Here is a 19,387-nt window from a genome sequence, read left to right on the forward strand (position 1 = left end):
ACAGAGAATGAGAAATTAGATGCGTCACTAATGAATTCTGGCAGTTAACTAATGTTGATATGAAAGACAATGAAACCGTATTCAGCCAGCCATTAGCAGTCAAGACACTGATAACTTATATAAAACAGGAGCGAGAAGTGTGTGTGTGTGTGTGTGTGTGTGTGTGTGTGTGTGTGTGTGTGGACTAATCTAACACATTAATTAAATAGTCTCAAAATAATTAGTGCATATGTGTCTTATAATTTCATATAAGTATATTAAAAATTCACGAAACTCTTAAACTAAAATGTAAATGAATCGGTGTAAACTAATTTGATTACATAATAATAATAATGTGTTAAAGGTCATGGAGGTTACGTCAGTTGTGAGTGACCATGTCGAGTGATGGCGGCACACCACTTGACCTTGACAGACTGACCTGTAAAGACAAAGAGGCGAAGGTTGTACTACCAGCGGGGACAGTTTAGCTGGAGGGGCGGCAGACCGGTGATTGGCAGCCATGTTGCAGATCACTGGTTAAAGGTGTGCTTACCGCCCGCCCTCCAGGTGTCATGGTGGCGCCAGACTCTTGACAGTTGTGCCTTCCATGTTATCCATTTTTTGTTAAGTTCGTTAAAAAGTAATTGTTTATATAGACAGTCGCTCCTGGAAAAACAAAAGCAGGACTTTACACTAAAATCAAATTTGTGAGTATCCATGTTTGTGTTCATGTGGATTTGTTGTTACTCACGTGGTTATACAATATTACTAAACAGTGGCAAGATGACTTACTCTTAATCGAAGATCTTGACTTACCTCTGATGACTCTCACCTGCACCTTGAACACATGAGAGTAGAACCAAAGTAAGTTTCTCTGTCATTAGAATTTCAAGTATCGTCCTGCTGGGAAAATATTAGAGTAAAATAATTATATCTCTTGCCATTGAAATGGACATAACATGTTGGGCAATATTCCAAGTCTGGTTTCTTTATGAAGATCATAAATTTCTTCAGAACTATACAAGTTAACTTGATACAAGCCTTAGTCACTATACTGCAGTACCGTTCGAGATTTTCCCACTAATCGTCTTACCAAATTAGAGCCAAAAACTTGATACAAGATACGTAACTCACAAAAGTTCTCATTATCTGAACGAGGCTGGACATATTTCCATACAATTTCATTGTTCCACTGCGAGGCAAATATTTTCTGGTATAAAATTTTGGTAATTCTATGAAAAAAGTAAAAACAAATTCTTAATCTGTAAAATATGGCGTGTGAACGTAAGTGTTGTTGGAACCACTTAAAACTTTCTGCTCATATTTCACGTTTCAGCAAATCATTGATTGAGAATAATCTGTTTTTGTTTCTATATTCCTGAATTTCAGTTATCACTAATTTATTTGATAAACTTTATCACTGTTGCTACACTCCACGGGGCTGGTGAGGACAACATCATCATGAAGTCAGTGTTGATGGTTCAGTAATCACCCAGAGACAGTCATTTAATTGTTTTAATAATCAACAAATCGACATTACCCAATATTACGGTCCCTTATGTTACGGGCCTGTAATTTATTCCATATTCATTATTAGGTAATAATATTGTAAACTGTTTGATTATTGGGTTGTTAAGAGACGAAAGTTTGGTGACGGGATTAGGAAGCTCACTGTTTCATGTAAAGGGAGCAGGAAGTAAACCAATGAGTCGAGCATTATGGTTCAAGTAATCTTTAAGAATTTGGGCGACTAACTCGGTCCACGGTGCTCAGAACCATACCAGCTTGGCAACGGTTAGCAGGTGATAACTTTGGAGAAACAATTTGGTAAACGCTAGGTGTACTGGAGCGGCACGCCACAGAACCGGAATACTATTGTGAGGTTAAGGTTCGGACCGCTCCGTGTGTTGAAAGAAGCGGGGACCGGCAAGTGATAACCTTAGGGAGGCGAACAAGTGAGGCGGTACTCGTGATAGTTGATTTAGAAGTACAGTGTGTTTGGTGAAGTGAATCCTGCGGGAACCCAACAATAGTGTAATAGTTTTGATAATATGAATGTGTTTTTGACCTTCCTATTGTTTGTTCTGCCAGCTTCCACTGTTTCAAGGGTTGGTTGTCACCTGGGACTGGGGGTTAGCTCTGAACTCCTTCCTAACCCGGGGGGGATAAAGCAGTTTAACTTTTGTGACGTAACATAAATCAAACGTATAAATACTTCTTCTTTTTGTCTTTCAGGCTCTTGAGAAGCTGTACAACGGCAGTGAATCAAATGTGTGAGTGTGTCATCAAACAAACAACCTGCCGATCACTGATGGACATCAATAAGGTAACGTCACTTTATCACCTACATCAATCACCCTCACAAAATGTTAATTAGATAGATATTTTTATAGAGAAGATGTACCACGATGTTCCGGGAAGTGTAATAATTTATTTTGTTCTCCGTATCGCTACATAAACACACACACACACACACACACACACACACATACACACACACACACACACACACACACACACGCTATATTAATACAAAATGATATAATTATATACATTAATGAATCTACGTTTCTATAATGCATAGTGAAAACTCTTTTACCTGGGAATCGGACCCATGAACAAATACTGTCAAGACGGTGTCCAGTCATTCGTTATTCGCAAAAACTTTCTTCTTGAGTCCCAGGTTACAAATGTGTGTGTGTGTGTGTGTGTGTGTGTGTGTGTGTGTGTGTGTGTGTGTGTGTGTGTGTGTGTGTGTGTGTGTGTGTACACCAAAAAGCAAATTCTTCATTAAGTGTAAGCTAATGAAAGTTGCCCCATTTCTCCCGACTGATGAAAATACTTGTAACTCTAATATTACTCCGGCAGGCGACGCACTCAACAATCTCAGGCGTGAATTTGCCATAACACACTTGTGCGTCACAAACATTACCAGTCTAGTGAGTCCATGGGAAGGTATTGAGCGGAAACCAAAAACGAGACGGACGGACGGACGGACGGAAGGAGGGAGGGAGGGAGGGACGGCATCACTGATATATATCTCCCTAACTTTTCGTCAGAGGATGAAATGTTAAAACAGTATTTCCTGATGTGTAAAGTCCCATCATAATTGTCAGACAGAAATTTGGAACCCAATAACACTTAATAAGACTGAAGGAATTATTTGACAGAAATCGTAAAGTTTCATTTAGTTCTGTACGAGACACAGGATGAAGAGACGATGTTCATGTTATAATGAACAACATCGAGTACCTGGTGTTGCCGAGGCTTGATTTTGACAAAGTAAATATAACACAACCACATATAAGAAGAGACTTTAATTACATAATCACACCAAATTTCGTGGCTGTTCATAGCAGAGAAACAGGAGAATAGATGTGTGTTTAGTCAGGGTTCCAACTCTTTAAGGAAAGGGGGGAGGGGAGGCAATCACTAACGCCCAGCCGCCAAATTCCACCTTCGTAACACGTCTGGGGAAGATACGATACGTCTAACATGTTTTTACACGTTTACACAATAAATATTCCTCGTAACTGAAGATGTAAACGTGCACTTAACTGGTTGACTTTGGTTAAACGACAAACACAAAAATCCCAATTATTTTATCTGGTATTAAGTGAACCAGTCCCTGTTGGGCCCTCATGATAACGTCTTTATTTTCTTAATGTTTTATTTTACTTCATCGGTTTATGGGTTTATTTACCTGTTTTATATGGTGTTTGGGTTATAAATGTTTTAACTTTTAATGGGGTTTGTATATCATTGGATTAGGTAGGAGGTGGTTTATTTATGTATGTATTTATTTATTTATTGCATGATAGCGCGTTGAGTCTGTGTGAGGTGTTCCTACGTCTGACAAATTGGTAGGAGTGTTGGCAGTGAGGGAAACGTTATCGTACTGGACACCAACCACACTCTATCATAAGAACTGTAGCTGTGTAAAGTGAACAGACAAACAGACATCCTGCTTTATACAGAGTGTTTCGGAAATACGTTACATAATTCAGGGTATGTATTCCTGAGACATGCATAAGGGTAAATGATTCAATGACTCCGCGACCATAGTGTTAATACCCCTTTGCTCCAGTTGGGGTTCGGATGTGATAAAACCTACGGAGTATAAATGATATATTCAGTATTACAATTTATTTACAATCTTAATGTAATCTGATCTATGGATTTTGCAGTAAATGATCAACGTTCCAGCCGTCTTCCTGAATGTTACTCTTAATTTACATAGGTCTTGATATTCTATGTTGTATGTCCATAAACGTGTTGGACTCCTCCCCTTCCCAATTGTGTGGTATAACTCCGTCGCTATGGGGTAGTGACACTGGTCACGAGGTCATTGAAATCATTTATATGTTTCAAGAATACTCCCTCAGAATTATGAAACGTAGTTTTTTGTTAAATAAGGTATGAAATAACAACATATACAGCTTATTAGTAGAAAGAAATACCATACTTGTAAGAGACTAAAAATTTTCTTGTAAAAAAACAAAAAACATTACTACATCCCGTGCAAATCCAGGTGTTCAGGAGAGTTCACAATAATTTACGCGACGCTGATACTCAAGACGTTGCTCGCCTATACGTTAACCTGATAAACATTCTCAGTATCGTTTAGTCTATCTCCTTTATTACCATTATGCTGTTCTGTAATTATCTCACGCTCTCTCACATAACAAAATAATAATAGATACTTGGATAGTTCTACACATTTTATTAATTACTCTAGAATTAGCTGCACGGGTCACGCAAACTGCATTAGCTAAATTGAGTTCCCTCCCGAGCTCCATGCGAGGCTGTTGTCCCACTGTGTCCATGCGCTTATCATTCTTTTAGAAATTCCCATTATCTGATTTTTCACCACATGAGTATTGTATGTTCTATGAAATCCAACAATGAATATGATAACACGATTTATGCTTCATATGGTTGTGTGGTTGTGTAGTCAGGTTGTGATAGCTTCTAGATATGAAGATGTATAGGGTGTCCCAGAAAAACGTCCCTACCTCCCTTCCTACCTGCCTCCCTACCTCCTTCCCTGCCTGCTCCCTGCCTGCCTCCCTGCCTCCTTCCCTGCCTGCCCCCCTGCCTCCCTCCCTGCCTGCTCCCTGCCTCCTTCCCTGCCTGCTCCTGCCTGCTCCCTGCCTGCCTCCTGCCTCCCTCCCCTGCCTGCTCCTGCCTGCCTCCTGCCTCCTTCCCTGCCTGCCCCTACCTGCCTCCTGCCTCCCTCCTGCCTGCTCCCTGCCTGCTCCCTGCCTCCCCTTCCCTGCCTGCTCCCTGCCTCCCTCCCTGCCTGCTCCCTGCCTCCCTCCCTGCCTGCTCCTGCCTGCCTCCCTGCCTCCTTCCCCTGCCTGCTCCCTGCCTGCCTCCCTGCCTCCCTCCTGCCTGCTCCCTGCCTGCCTCCTGCCTGCCTCCCTGCCTGCTCCCTGCCTGCCTCCCTGCCTGCTCCCTGAGACACTGTGAGAGGGAGGGAGGCAGGGACATTTTTATGGTACACGCTATATACTATAGATTAGTTAAGAGACGAAATTTTCCACTTTTATTAAAACTCACGGGGCGCTGGCTGAGTGGATACAGCTTTCATCTCCTCTGTCAAGGTCGTTTGTTCGCGCCCTGGACAACCCTACTCCACCCAGCTATGAATGGATACTTAACACTGCAGTCAGGGAAGTGAAGGTGGGTGAGGCGGCTATACTGCCTCATTGTGTACCGAGTAAAGGGAAAAGATAATAGTAAAAATAATAAAACCAAGAATATGATTCATAGATAATCAATATGTTCTCACAGCTTCTCGTAGTGTTAACAACTTTATATAGATTGCAGCTATTACCGGTATTTTTTTCATATAATTATTTTGAAAAAAATCAACCTTTTTTCTTGGCGACTAATATAATATACTGTAGCACGTGTGGCAAGATGTTATATGGTAATGTATTAAATTCCAGGATGTATTGGAAGCATCTCTATAGATACCTAGATCAAGTTAAACAGAATACAGTAAGTCACAGAATGCAGCTTGAGTTAGCTTTGGGTTGAGAAGTGAGAAAAATGTTTGGTGGATAAGGGTGTGGCCACAACGGGAAATATATTACGGGCGAAAAATAACTCTCTCTGTTCTCACCCTAAAGTAAGAAGTGTAAGAATTCATGAAATACACTTATTTAGTACAGCTCATGAAAACCATTGAGGCGAAATCAAAAGACGTCACCATAGGGTTCAGTGCTTTTAGAAAAACTATGTCATGGCATATATTCAAGATCAGTGTCCCCGATTGTTTAAAAAAAGAAAATTATGTGGATAAAGTAAGATGCCAGTTAAGTTATGGATATGAAACGTGGTAACTGAACACAAAAATAAGCAGAAAATGGAAGTTCGGCGGAGAACCATAATGTGTAGAGACAGGAAAGACAAGATACCACACCACTAAAGTAAGAGCAGTTATTATAAGAGCAAAGGTATTGTCCGGGTAGTGGGTGCGTTATAGTACAAGAAAGGACCAGGGCAGGACCTCATGGTATAACAAAGGAGCCAGATAAAAATCAATTTCCAGATGAAGAAAAGAAGTTGAGTAGTCTGGAGTCGATCAATGGTGAGGGGGAGCGGTCAGGACAAGGGACTGTGGAGGGTGATATTGAACATACTGTATCGTATATATTTTTTTAATGCATATAAACCTTTATCCTGCTGGGGTGTAGGGTGGTCGGATAGATACTGATATGATACTAAGTGACAACCCAAAGTGTTCTCATTGATTGGTAAGTGTTTAAAGCCAGTACACCAGGAGGGGGATCTAATCAGCATCTCCTGTCGTGTCTCGTGCCTGTGATCATTTGCTTACGAGAACGAACGCTCTACTGACTGAACATAGGCCCTATATACTGTGTGTTTACGTGAGGTAAGGACAGTGTGACGGCTGCGATAGTAAAATTTTTCAGGCAGAGTGGGGTACTGGGGTAGGCGGGATGGGGGGGATTACGTGTTCATGGTGCGCTGGTCTCGGGGAGGAACAATTCCGACAAGGTTCAGAGGACACGAGACAATGGATTGGGGAAAAACACAGAAAGGGTGGGTGAAGAGGGGGAGGTTTTTAGGTTGAGGAAAGAACGACAAGATTTAAAAGCATTATTGTATGCCTAAAATAATAGGTGTGTGTGTGTGTGTGTGTGTGTGTGTGTGTGTGTGTGTGTGTGTGTGCGTGTGTGTGTGTGTGTGTGTGTGTAGAAAATAATGTCCGGTTTTAGAGACATAAAAGTGAAGGGAAAAGACGGGCAGCGTATTCAGAAGAAATATACAACGATAATGGTAGAATGAAGGTAAAGAACGAAAGGAAAATAAAGACTGTGCTACAGATTTTGGAAACACTAGTTGGGTGAAGCTGTAAGACTTGTGGTGTTGATGAAGAATACGATCAAATGTTTAACTACTATAAGTAAAGGAGATATTTCGTTGATGTTAAAAAATAATATTTGTTTTATTATCAAGTACTTCAGGAACCTCAGAGTGCACCCAGTGTAAGACAATTATAACTGCAATGTTTTATTACCAGAATGTTGATGTTGAACACACAATAAACACAATAATCTTCTTGGTGTCTTGGAAAAAAAATATACATTAATGGTGATGATATTAGTGTTGTAAAATAATCTGTGCTGGTAAAAAAAATATACATTAATGGTGATGATATTAGTGTTGTAAAATAATCTGTGCTGGTAACAAGAAGCCACAGTGTTAGTAAATATTGACCTCGGTTGATTTAGGGTAAGAGCGGTCCTTAAACAAACCAGCGTCCTATCTCTAACATTATATAATATTCGTAGTTTTTTGTGAGAATTTGCACTTAACGATGAATGAGTACAAGTTAATGTGAAAGTTATATATTATTTAGGTCAGAAAAACAAAACAGGGAAAGATCAGATGGACATCATTGTCAAATCTATTCACTGAGTCATCCCCCGTTACCAAAGACCGATTATATCTAAAGGGGGATAACTTGAAACGATTGAGGTTATAACACAGGGAAAACACATTTGGAGGCAGGGAATTCTACAGTGTGCTAGAGTGAGTATGAATGCTCGCCCAGGTGTCCCCGTGGGCTGGTTGATGGTGCGTGGTCAATTATTTCTTAATTATGTTGGTTATTCTTAATACTTCTTTAATTGTTTTCCGTTCATTATGGCATCTTTATGTAATTAAGGATGAGGGGAGAAAGATAGAAATACTAATGCGTTAAATTAACGGTATGAGAACCAGGTGAAGGAATGGAATGGGAGAATTAAATTAAAAGTTAAGGCCTCAGAGATAGATGGAGGTAACTGTGGTCGGCAACCCTCAGACTTTGATTGATTGATTGATTGATTGACTCTTAATTGACGACGATTATGGAGTAAATTAGCCGTGGAAAATATTCTGCATAAGAGCCTTCCATGTTTCAGTAAGGTGTGGGTGTGTGTGTGGGTGGGTGGGTGTGGGGGTGTGTGTGGGTGTGTGTGTGTGGGTGTGTGGGTGGGTGGGTGGGTGGGTGGGGGTGGGTGTGTGGTGTGTGTGGGTGGGTGGGTGGGTGGGTGTGGGTGGTGGGTGGTGGGTGTGTGTGTGTGGGTGTGTGTGGGTGGGGTTTGTGGGTGGGTGTGTGGGTGGGTGTGTGGTGGGTGGTGTGGGGTGGGTGGGGTGTGTGGGTGGGTGTGTGTGTGTGGGTGCAAGCATAATCAAATTATTTTTTTTTTCCAGTTCGTGTTGTTTCTTACACTAGCTATCGCGTTGCCTACAAGAAATGCATGTTACTAGTTGGCAGGACTGATGCAAGATGAATTTAAGGGTAAAACACTGCTTACAGAACAACAAGAGCGCCACTTACGGTTGACGAAGCCTCGATATCAGAGGAGGCAGTTCGCTAAATAAGAAACACTTCATCAGATTTACTTCAAACTTTAGTCAAATATAAAACTGAAGGGACAAACACATGATCTTAAATACGAAATATTTAAAAATCAATTAACTAAGTCTTTGATACAGCACACGAAAAGTTCTCTATACAGTATGAGAAATATTAAGTTAGACGTTAAATTCATGATGATCAGTGTTTCTTATTTTCTCCAATATTCTTGAAATTCAGCCAACGCTTATTTCTCATTTAGACCTCACAAAGAGATCGTGTGAGATTAAAAAGAGCGTGGCGCTGAGTGCTTCTCCTCGTATGCACAAATGAATCCGCAGCAACAAATGGACACACACCAACACAACAGCCACGCCCTCGTATGTTGTGACGAAATAAATGTACACTTCTTATCTCTTTCACCCTCTGGTTCTCTCGGGTATTAGATCATTACCACACTACGATTGATAGTAACTAAAACTACAGGGTGTCCATAAATGATTACCCTGATTAAAACACGAGAGCATACTGTTTTCAGGGTAATCATTTGTGGACACCCTGTATTATTTATTTCATCTCCATTTCACTAGAGGTAACTGGAATAATGATAACAAGATAATGTGAGGAATCCAAATGAAAGCGCCACTGACAGGGTGCACATCACGCATGGGTAACAGACCAGAAATTCAGGAACCTGTTACAGGTATAATGCGGGGAGACACGCGCTTCTAAGTACACACACACACACACACACACACACACACACACACACACACACACACACACACACACACACACACACACACACAAGTTCATAAACAGACACGAATAAATACACACACACACACATATAACCACACAGATGATGACATAAATGTATAAATCACGAGATAGAAAAATTCAACATTATTCACGAATATCAAGAAATACATAACATTTATACCTAAGTCAATATTATACAGTATAAATACCTTAAAACTGTTATGTATATTAAAAATACTAAGGAGGCTGAGGATACCAGAGTGGGGTAAGGAGAACGATGACTAAATAGATTACGAAATGTATGAAGAGACAGATCCGTGTGATAGAAGGTGAAGAAGAGGAAGGGACAAATGACAAGTGACGCAACGTAGAAAATAATGAATATAGAACTAAGGTGGAGATGTGGAGGTGACCTGGAACGGAGATGAAGAGAATGGGAAGTGAAAAGTTGGCAAGAGTGGAGAACTGAGGTGGATGGTAGGAGGGAGAGGAGACGGTAGGGGGGAGAGGAGAAGACCAAGCTGGAGACGGTAGGGGGGAGAGGAGAAGACCAAGCTGGAGACGGTAGGGGGGAGAGGAGAAGACCAAGCTGGAGATGGTAGGAGGGAGAGAAGACCAAGCTGGTATTTGGGGAGAGAAGACCAAGCTTGAGAGACGGTAGGAGGGGAGAGAAGACCAAGCTGGAGATGGTAGGGGAGAGGAGAAGCACCAAGCTGGAGATGGTAGGGGAGAGGGAGAAGACCAAGCTGGAGACGGGGGGAGAGGAGAAGATCATGCTGAGACGGTAGGAGGGAGAGGAGAAGACCAAGCTGGAGATGGTAGAGGAGAGGAGACCAAGCTGAGACGGTAGGGGGAGAGGAGAAGATGAAGCTTCTGAGACGGTAGGGAGGGGAGAGGAGAAGACCCTAAGCTGGAGATGGTAGGGGAGAGGAGAAGATCAAGCTGAATGGTAGGGGAGAGGAGAAGACTGCTGAGACGGTAGGGGGAGAGGAGAAGACCAAGCTGAGACGGTAGGGGAGGAGAAGATCAAGCTGGAGACGGTAGGGGGGAGAGGAGAAGACCAAGCTGAGACGGTAGGGGAGAGGAGAAGACTGCTGGAGATGGTAGGAGGGGAGAGGAGAAGACCAAGCTGAGACGGTAGGAGGGAGAAGATCAAGCAGGAGACGCCAGGAGGCAGCAGTGTGCGTCATGAGAGGAAACTATACAGTAGTGTCCCGTGATCTAGGGGAGGGGAGAAGTTGTTGATGGATTGAGAAACATGGCAGAACATTGTGTTTACTGCCTGTACAACTGCATGAAAGACAGCTGCTAAATGTGGTGTGTGTGTGTGTGTGTGTGTGTGTGTGTGTGTGTGTGTGTGTGTGTGTGTGTGTGTGTGTGTGTGTGTGTGTGTGATGACTTTTGTAAAATTTTCCCCTGACATTAACTGCCAGGCCACTGTTAGATTGCTAGGTTAGGTTAGGTTAGGTTACGTTAGGTTAGGGTAGGATAGGTAGCCTGGCATCTTATGGAATTATGCATTGAGGTCTTGTACACACACACACAAACACACACACACACACACACACACACACACACACACACACACACACACACACACACACACAAATACACATATACCCTGTATGTGTATGAGAAATAAGCAAAAAAGAATTATAAGGAACGCAAAATACACAGAATTACACAGAGAGAGAAAGAGAGAGAGAGAGAGAGTTAAAGGAAGTACAGTAATTGGATAAACAGAGAACGGGAACCAAGTTCAGGACGCGAGCACACGTGTGTCAGTTGTTAGTACGTGATACTCCGCTAAATGTAACGCTGTCGGCTTAAAGTTTCAAGTGATCAACCGATGAGTCTCTTGTATGTATATACAGTGTATATTTATATATACATACACACGTAACCGTATGGAAACGTGGTCTTTGCTAGGATTAAGTCTGCCACATTGTAGGCACTTGTCAGGTCGCCAAATCCCTCCCTTATTTTCAATCTACCCTGAGCTCCCACAGTCACAGTTTTGTTGTTCATTCTACTTATCATGAGCCTCAATTTCATGCGCTGCCTCTATGTTAAGGAAGAAGAGAGATTCTCCTCTAGTTTGACAGAATTTGTGAGTTATCCGAGAACCATGGAGTGGACGTGAATTACTGCATTTGCGAGTTATGTAAGATGCGGATGTTGCTTGAGTCAGTGAGATATAGTGACTGGTGTGAGTCAGTGAGAGACAGTGACTATGGTGTGAGTCAGTGAGAGATAGTGACTATGGTGTGAGTCAGTGAGAGACAGTGACTATGGTGTGAGTCAGTGAGAGACAGTGACTATGGTGTGAGTCAGTCAGTGAGAGACAGTGACTATGGTGTGAGTCAGTGAGAGACAGTGACTATGGTGTGAGTCAGTGAGAGACAGTGACTATGGTGTGAGTCAGTGAGAGATAGTGACTATGGTGTGAGTCAGTGAGAGATAGTGACTATGGTGTGAGTCAGTGAGAGATTGTGACTATGGTGTGAGTCAGTGAGAGATTGTGACTATGGTGTCTGTATGTTATGTGTAGGACTGATGCCCCTGAGGTTATTGAATTAATGGCCAATATTTTTTTTTTTAGTGATTGGGGAATTAGGATTGTATGGATTTTGAATTAGTTGAGGTAGATGTGAGGAAATATATACTGAATGTCACTAGATGGTGTATAGAAGGGTTAGAAGAGAGAGAGAGAGAAGGCTGACCATATATATTGAGGCGATACCTCAGTCAATTTTTCAATAGGAAGCTGTAATGTGGACACTATAGTGATCAATGGCTTTGGTAAAAATAACTTTAGTTTTTTTACTCACCTCATACACCGTTTCTTTTCATGGTATCTGAAAATTAACCACTTAGACTTCGGTTAGGTTAGGTTAGGTTAGGTTAGCGTCAGGATGGTTGATCTTTAGGTACAATTAACTGGGGGAACAAATCTTTAAGTTATCCTTAAATTCATGATAAACTTATTATTTTATAGTTGTAGTTTGTAAATTCAGTGTTGCTAGAAGGCTTCCTCTCGCATACCGTTAACCAATACATATTCTTTTCCACAGTTTCACCGTTGTTCTTAATATTCCAATTTTTAGATATACGTTACCCATAAAGGATAATATAATGGCTATTTTCCTTTTCTTTTTAAGTTAACCGAAACTACGTCTTCGTCAGAGTAATCAGATGTGTAGACGCGTGTCTGAGTTATGTAGAGTTTATACCCATTAGATATTAAACCAACCTAACTATCAATTCCCTGATGTTTACAACTTTCAGAACTTTTTTTTTAGTTTCGCGGTAAGAAGAAAAATAATGTTTTTAAGTTTCATCTGTTCTTGTTTCTCATCTGACTAAAGTTAAACTATATGGTTATGTCCTATAATTTGTAACTAAATTTTGTTTTCTAGTTCTTAAAGTTTTCTCATTTGCGAGAGTTCCTCAGCCATAGTGTCTTTTTAAAGCAGGGGGCTAATTTTTTTCTTTGCACTTTCTAATAGTGTGAAGCCACATCAGTTAACTCATCTTGACCAATCATTGTTCGCTACTGATACCGTAACATTATGTTTGTTTTTTGTTTTTGTTTTTTTATGGGGAATAGCCACGGGTCATCGACTCACAACGGCGCCTGGGGGAGGGGAGATAAGAGTAAAAACACAGAAGTCAGAGCGTTCCACAGTTTGGCTGTGAGGAAAGGATGTACTACAACGGGTTATTCTAGTGTGACCGACAGCCACAGAGAAACGATGGGCACCGCGGGCAAGACGAGTGTTTCGTGTTTCAAACCCACTGCCTTGCCGTTAAATTAAGCACCTGTAAAAGAGAGTGAAGCAACATTGCGAAGAAGAGAAAGGGAAGAGAGATTATCAACTAAAGGAGGAGAGTCAATAAGAAGAAATGCATTTGATTCCACCCTAACCTAACCTACCTAACCTAACCTCAGAATGCCATACACACTTGTCTCTGAAGCAAGACACAACTATTCACACCTTGTTGAAGAGAGTCTCAGGATCAGGTTGTGGTGGATTTCTTCTCATATACCCTGACAGATCACAACAGGGTGGATGCCTTAACTTGCTGCTAATAAAGAAACTGTTGAATGTGATCTTGGACAATTTATAAAAAATCCAAAAAGTTTTAGTCGAAACAAAAATTACAGATGAATTCGAAGCAAACAGACAAGTGCAACCATGTACTAGTCCATCCAGTTTATATCAAGTAGCATATGTGTACAGAGGGAATAAAAAGATCAACAGGCCACAAGATGACAGTAGCAGACTAAAGTTAGTTATAGGCCTAAGCAACATAGCTGACAACTTAAGATTGTATCCGTATTTTGCACCAGGCAGTTATATACAGTTTTTAACACAGTATACAGTTAAAACACTTTGTACTATTCAATAACCTGACCAGCAGATAGCGGCTAGTTTATTGTGCATCCCATACCCATCCTACATTTAGGGTATGGGATGCACTCAGTGTAGCAGAGGGAGAGGTCAGTGTAGCAGTGGACGATGTCAGTGTAGCAGAGGCGGACAGTCAACGAATTTAACTAAGGTGACGTCAGGAGGACTAACGTCAAGGAACGACATCAGTGCCAGCTAATGTGAGAGTCCAACACGCAGGGGGGAACGAGCATTGACCCGGTGCTAAATGAACTTCAAAGTGTGTCAAGTCAACGCCAATCAACGCTGGCATCGTCAATTAACACTACCCGAGCCAGCAAGTGTTAGAGCGAGTCCCACATGGGTTAGACTAAGGCAGGGGCAACACGTCCATTCAACTGTGTGTATACAAGCTTGGACTCTGCAGTTTTCCTTGTATACTAATTATTATACGAGTTCAAGTAAAATTATTACATGATAATTTGAGTGTTTCTGTTTCTCGTTCCATGTCCCTGTACTAACACTTGGGTCTCATCTGTAAATACTAATTATTGAAATGGGGAACTAACTGCTTCTGAACACTGGCCGATGATTAAACAATAGACTCCCCATGACTCGCGTTTAGTGGTATAGGTAAGATACAGTACATTACAGTGCAGTACATAATCAGTTTCCTCACATTTTTATATTAAACTGATGATTTTTAATTCCAATTCTAGAGGGAAAAAAGTCGTTCTTTTCATTGGATGACTTTCCATAAGACCGTAGGAGAGAATACGGATATAATAAATTTTTTAGGTCACGGACATTTATTCTTTGGGATTGCTTTTAATCTGATTAATTCTGTATGTGTATATGATTATATTTTAATTAGATCCAACTAAAACAAATAATATTTAACACAGTCCCCTTCACTAGTACGTTTACAGGGGCTCGTCATATAAACATTCCACAAATCATTACATTGAGATATTTGTTTTATTAATGTTTTACTTTGATTCCGAAGTATGTTTATTATTGCGAGTTTCTTTCTGTCAAATGTAAACAAACACAGCGCTGCCACACTGCACAAAACCTGACGAGCCCCTGTAAACGCACTAGTGAAGGAGACTGTAGAGCACATGTGATTTACTGTGTTTATAATCAGTGTTAAATCTGTTGTGGTCTATTTAGTCCATGGATCCATTAACTTAAAGCCCCAACTTCGCCAACTATAAATTTAGGTACATTATTATTCGCAGGTTGGTGTAAAGTAAGACGTGTTAAAGACCTCGCTGGCTCCTCTGCTTATACATACAGTAACCCAATTAAGTTAGACCAGTTCAGTAACCCTATACAGGTTTAGTTGGACCACTTCATAATCAGAACCCAGTTTAGTGCGAGAATCAACGGCAATTTAGTGTTCTTTGAGAGTTGATAAAGCATAAGTGTTTCTGGCAAGGACACTGCTAGAGTGCCTCATTTGTCTCACATATAACTACGGCACAGATAACTTTGTAGAATATAGTAAAATTGGTTCTGTTTAATTTAAGATGTCGTTTACCATCATAAGATAACCAAATACCTAAACGAAGTTAGGTTAGGTTTTGTGTGAAGCTATTCATTTACATATATTATGTTGATGTTCATGATCGTGTATGACCTGTCAGTAGTTAAATAAAAAAGAGAAACTCATAAAATGTATTGCTAATAGGTAATAATCCTGATATATACCTGTATAGAGTAGCAAAATTACCTGGATTCGCACGGGTTAGGTATATACTGTATAACCTTTACAGTTTGCCCCTCCTGACATGGGTAACCGCTTGAACCTAACCTAACCTACCCTATCCATTAGCGTTTTAGTTCCGTTAACCGCCGCTCCACCGCCCGGAGATGTGGTTGATAGTAGACACGCCGTTGTTTACAATCCACAACTGAGTTAAATGGCACATTTTTCTTGATAATTCCACAGCAACGGGATCTAAAGAGCTCTTAAATCCCTTTACGATAGCTGACGACGGTGTCAATGGTAACAGCTACAATAAGAATGGCGAAAGACTGTTATCTGCCGAGAGTAGTGAAGAGTTGCTTAGACTTTGACTACCCAAGATAATGCACAAGTCATCTGCATCACATAGGATCTTCTTTACTGAAGCAGATACACAAAGTACAAATGAGAACATAATTTTTTTTAAGTCTTTCCCAAAATTACATTCTAATAACACATACAATACAATGGCTTAGTACTTATTATTGCACGTTTAGTTTATCTGTTGGTTTTATATCACGTGTTTAAAGTTCATAATACCTGTGTATATTAATTATTAGTAGGAGGAAGAATTAGGTATCTCAATACAACCAAAGGAAACCTCCATGAATCACACAAGTACAGCATCAGTTATCCGGAACTCATTTGGTCCCGTCCGTTCCACGATAACATACTGTCTGTCTTCTCATTACCTCTGATTTACTGTTTGTGTGCGTCTCACCTTGACTAGTTTACTCTCAATAAGAAATAGATAACCGTATTTAGTTCTGGATATATGGGTATAGTTCATCAAGAAGGATACCCAATTTATTACAACACTTACTGTGGATATATTTTATGTGATTTTTAACTTTGAAGGACGTGTCTACTACTTGTTGTTAGTATAAATATTGAAGTATCTCACGTTGACACCTGTGACTAACTATCATACGCATAGATCAGGAGTTAATTGCTGAAAGACGCCTCACCAGTAATAGATTAGCTTAACCAATCGCTCTAGAATAGTCTTAAACCGGCTAAAATTATCCAGAAGTAGCAGCATTGTTGGCGCGTAAAGTGGTAGTGGGGAGGGCTATCTTGAGGCTGCGCTCCAGCAGGCTGCCCATCTTGCCCCCTGCTGCCCGCTCCTCACTATTATTGTTAATACTCAATCACAGATGATGTTTACTAAGTCATTTTTCATGTCACCACGAGAGTTCTGTATTGACATTATGGTGAGGCCACAGGTAAAGGAATGATGAGGTGAAGTGAGAGAGGCGATAGGTACTCCAGTCTCAGGAAGGGCACCTCATGCCCCCACAGGTGCGCGGTGCCGCGCTCTCTCTCTACACCCTCAGTCGGTGGGCTGGTGTTGTGTGTGGTAGTGTGGGCTCGTGACGGGGTCGCATCTTCTACCCTCTAGGTGAGCCTGACAACCTCACCCTCACCTCCCAGTGTGCTCACTTAACCCGTTTCTCTCTGGACACTCCAGGAAATATTATACCAATATATTTTGATAATTTAAAAAAAAACATTTTAGGAGTAATAAGTGGTGAAATTTGTGCCAGTGACATTAAAAGATTTTGCAGGTACTACAAGATTTATCTGCAATTAAATATATAATGCTATTTCAGTTTTAAAGTGTATGCAATTAACAATGAAGTGGATATGACGTATTATAATGAAATTATTACATATTGTCGAAAAGAAAGACTTCACGAAAAGTAGAAAGTAAAGCCGCATTTAAAATACGGGTGTATGTGAACGTGTTACTAGCTATCAACTTCCATATTATATGCGAGGCGAGACGGCGGAGGTTGGCAGTAGTTCAGGCAGCCTGGGGGAGGGTTGCCCAGCAAGTGGTGGTGGTGAGCCCCAACACACCTTGTATAGCTCGGCACGACAGACTTGGCGACAACAGTAGTAGCTACCCAGCGACCACCATCCTGGTCACCTCGCCCACACAAACTACAACACCTCCACAACCTTTATGAAAGAGATTAAGAGTGATGACGGTGGCCAGCCAGGTGTGCAGAGCGGGGCTCCCACTGTCACCTGTCAGTGTCATGTGGCACCCCTACACTCTCCACATCCACCGTGCACCTGTCATACGTACACTCACCACACACCCACCACACACCTACCACACCCACCACACACCTACCACACCCACCACACACCTACCACACCCACCACACACCTACCACACACCTACCACACCCACCACACACCCACACACACCTACCACACCCACCACACCCACCACACACCTACCACACCCACCACACACCCACCACACACCTACCACACCTACCACACCCACCACACACCCACCACACACCTGCCATACTTAAACCTAAACACGCCATACACACCCTTTACCCCACAAGACCCACAATAAACCTACCACATCCACCCTACACCCATTTACCCATCCCTTACACCTACCATACTCATCCTACACCTACTATACCCACACTGTACCCACCATGCCCTAACTACACCCATTGTCTTCACTCACTCCATCCACCCTACACCCTCATTCATTTAAATTTACACCCGGTACACCCAAACTAAATCCCATACACCCCTCCTATACTAGCTAAGCCCATCCTACACTCACTCTATCCGCCCTATACCTGGTTACTACATCCATTACATCCGCTGCATCTATCCTATACATGATACATCCATATTACATTCACTAAATACATCGTAAACCCACTGCATCCATCCTACACCCCGCTACACCAATTCTACACTTAGCACATTCATCCATCCTTCACCCAAATTCCTACAATCATCGTCTACAAGCGATCCCACGCCTGCTACATCCCCTAAATCATCCACCGTGTACTAGCCATCTCCCTAATGCATTTACACTCACTATACACACCAACTTACACTTGCCATAAATACTTTACACCCACCACACAACAATTACACTAGCCAAAAACGCGTAACAACCGTCACACATAACCAGTATACACTTACTTATTGTACACTTACTTATTGTACACTTACTTATTGTACACTTACCTCCCCCCAACCCCCCCCCCACTTAACACCAGTTTTGCCACAATATGGTTAGATTAGGTTATGGTTGTCATTACTTAAACTAACGACACATCAGTTATCATGCGTGTTATGTCATACAGTCTTCAGTTATCATACATTTATCATACAGTTATCATACAGTCTTCAGTTATCATACAGTCTTCAGTTATCATACATTTATCATACAGTTATCATACAGTCTTCAGTTATCATACATTTATCATACAGTTATCGTACAGTCTTCAGTTATCATACATTTATCATACAGTCTTCAGTTATCATACATTTATCATACAGTTATCATACAGTCTTCAGTTATCATACATTTATCATACAGTTATTATACAGTCTTCAGTTATCATACAGTCATCTCTGGCTCACTGTGATTGTTGTCGTGTCGTCAGTGTGTGTGTGTGGTGACAGCGCCTCATTCCCCGTCAGGCCGTCACACATGTTCACTCTGACTCATCATCACAGCATAATGTGGCGTGTACGACGACCTAGACACTAATGTTTACATCAACTGTTGGCAGCTCTCACGGCCAAGATTCTAGATTTATATTATAACAGTGAGGACCTCCCAGTGAC

The 19,387-nt window shown here is 41.4% G+C and overlaps 1 protein-coding gene across 18 annotated transcripts in view; it reads left to right on the top strand.

Annotated features, from left to right (window-relative positions):
* LOC121880141 (neuroglian-like) overlaps positions 1-19,387 on the top strand; it is a 176,277-nt gene that overhangs the window by 43,714 nt on the left and 113,176 nt on the right. For 17 of the 18 annotated variants that reach the window (XR_006091494.1, XM_042387211.1, XM_042387201.1 and 14 more), the window contains exon 3: positions 2,215-2,305. Coding sequence is in view for 16 of the 18 variants with exons in the window: in XM_042387211.1 (XP_042243145.1) it covers positions 2,249-2,305 (57 nt within the window). In the remaining 2 variants the exon portion in view is untranslated. Of the gene's footprint in view, positions 1-2,214; positions 2,306-17,106; positions 17,166-19,387 lie in introns of those variants that run through there. The other variant, XM_042387215.1, reaches the window with a different exon arrangement.

The sequence above is a fragment of the Homarus americanus genome, unplaced genomic scaffold (genome assembly GCF_018991925.1).
Source record: "Homarus americanus isolate GMGI-L3 unplaced genomic scaffold, GMGI_Hamer_2.0 scaffold30108, whole genome shotgun sequence".
Classification (NCBI taxonomy): domain Eukaryota; kingdom Metazoa; phylum Arthropoda; class Malacostraca; order Decapoda; family Nephropidae; genus Homarus; species Homarus americanus.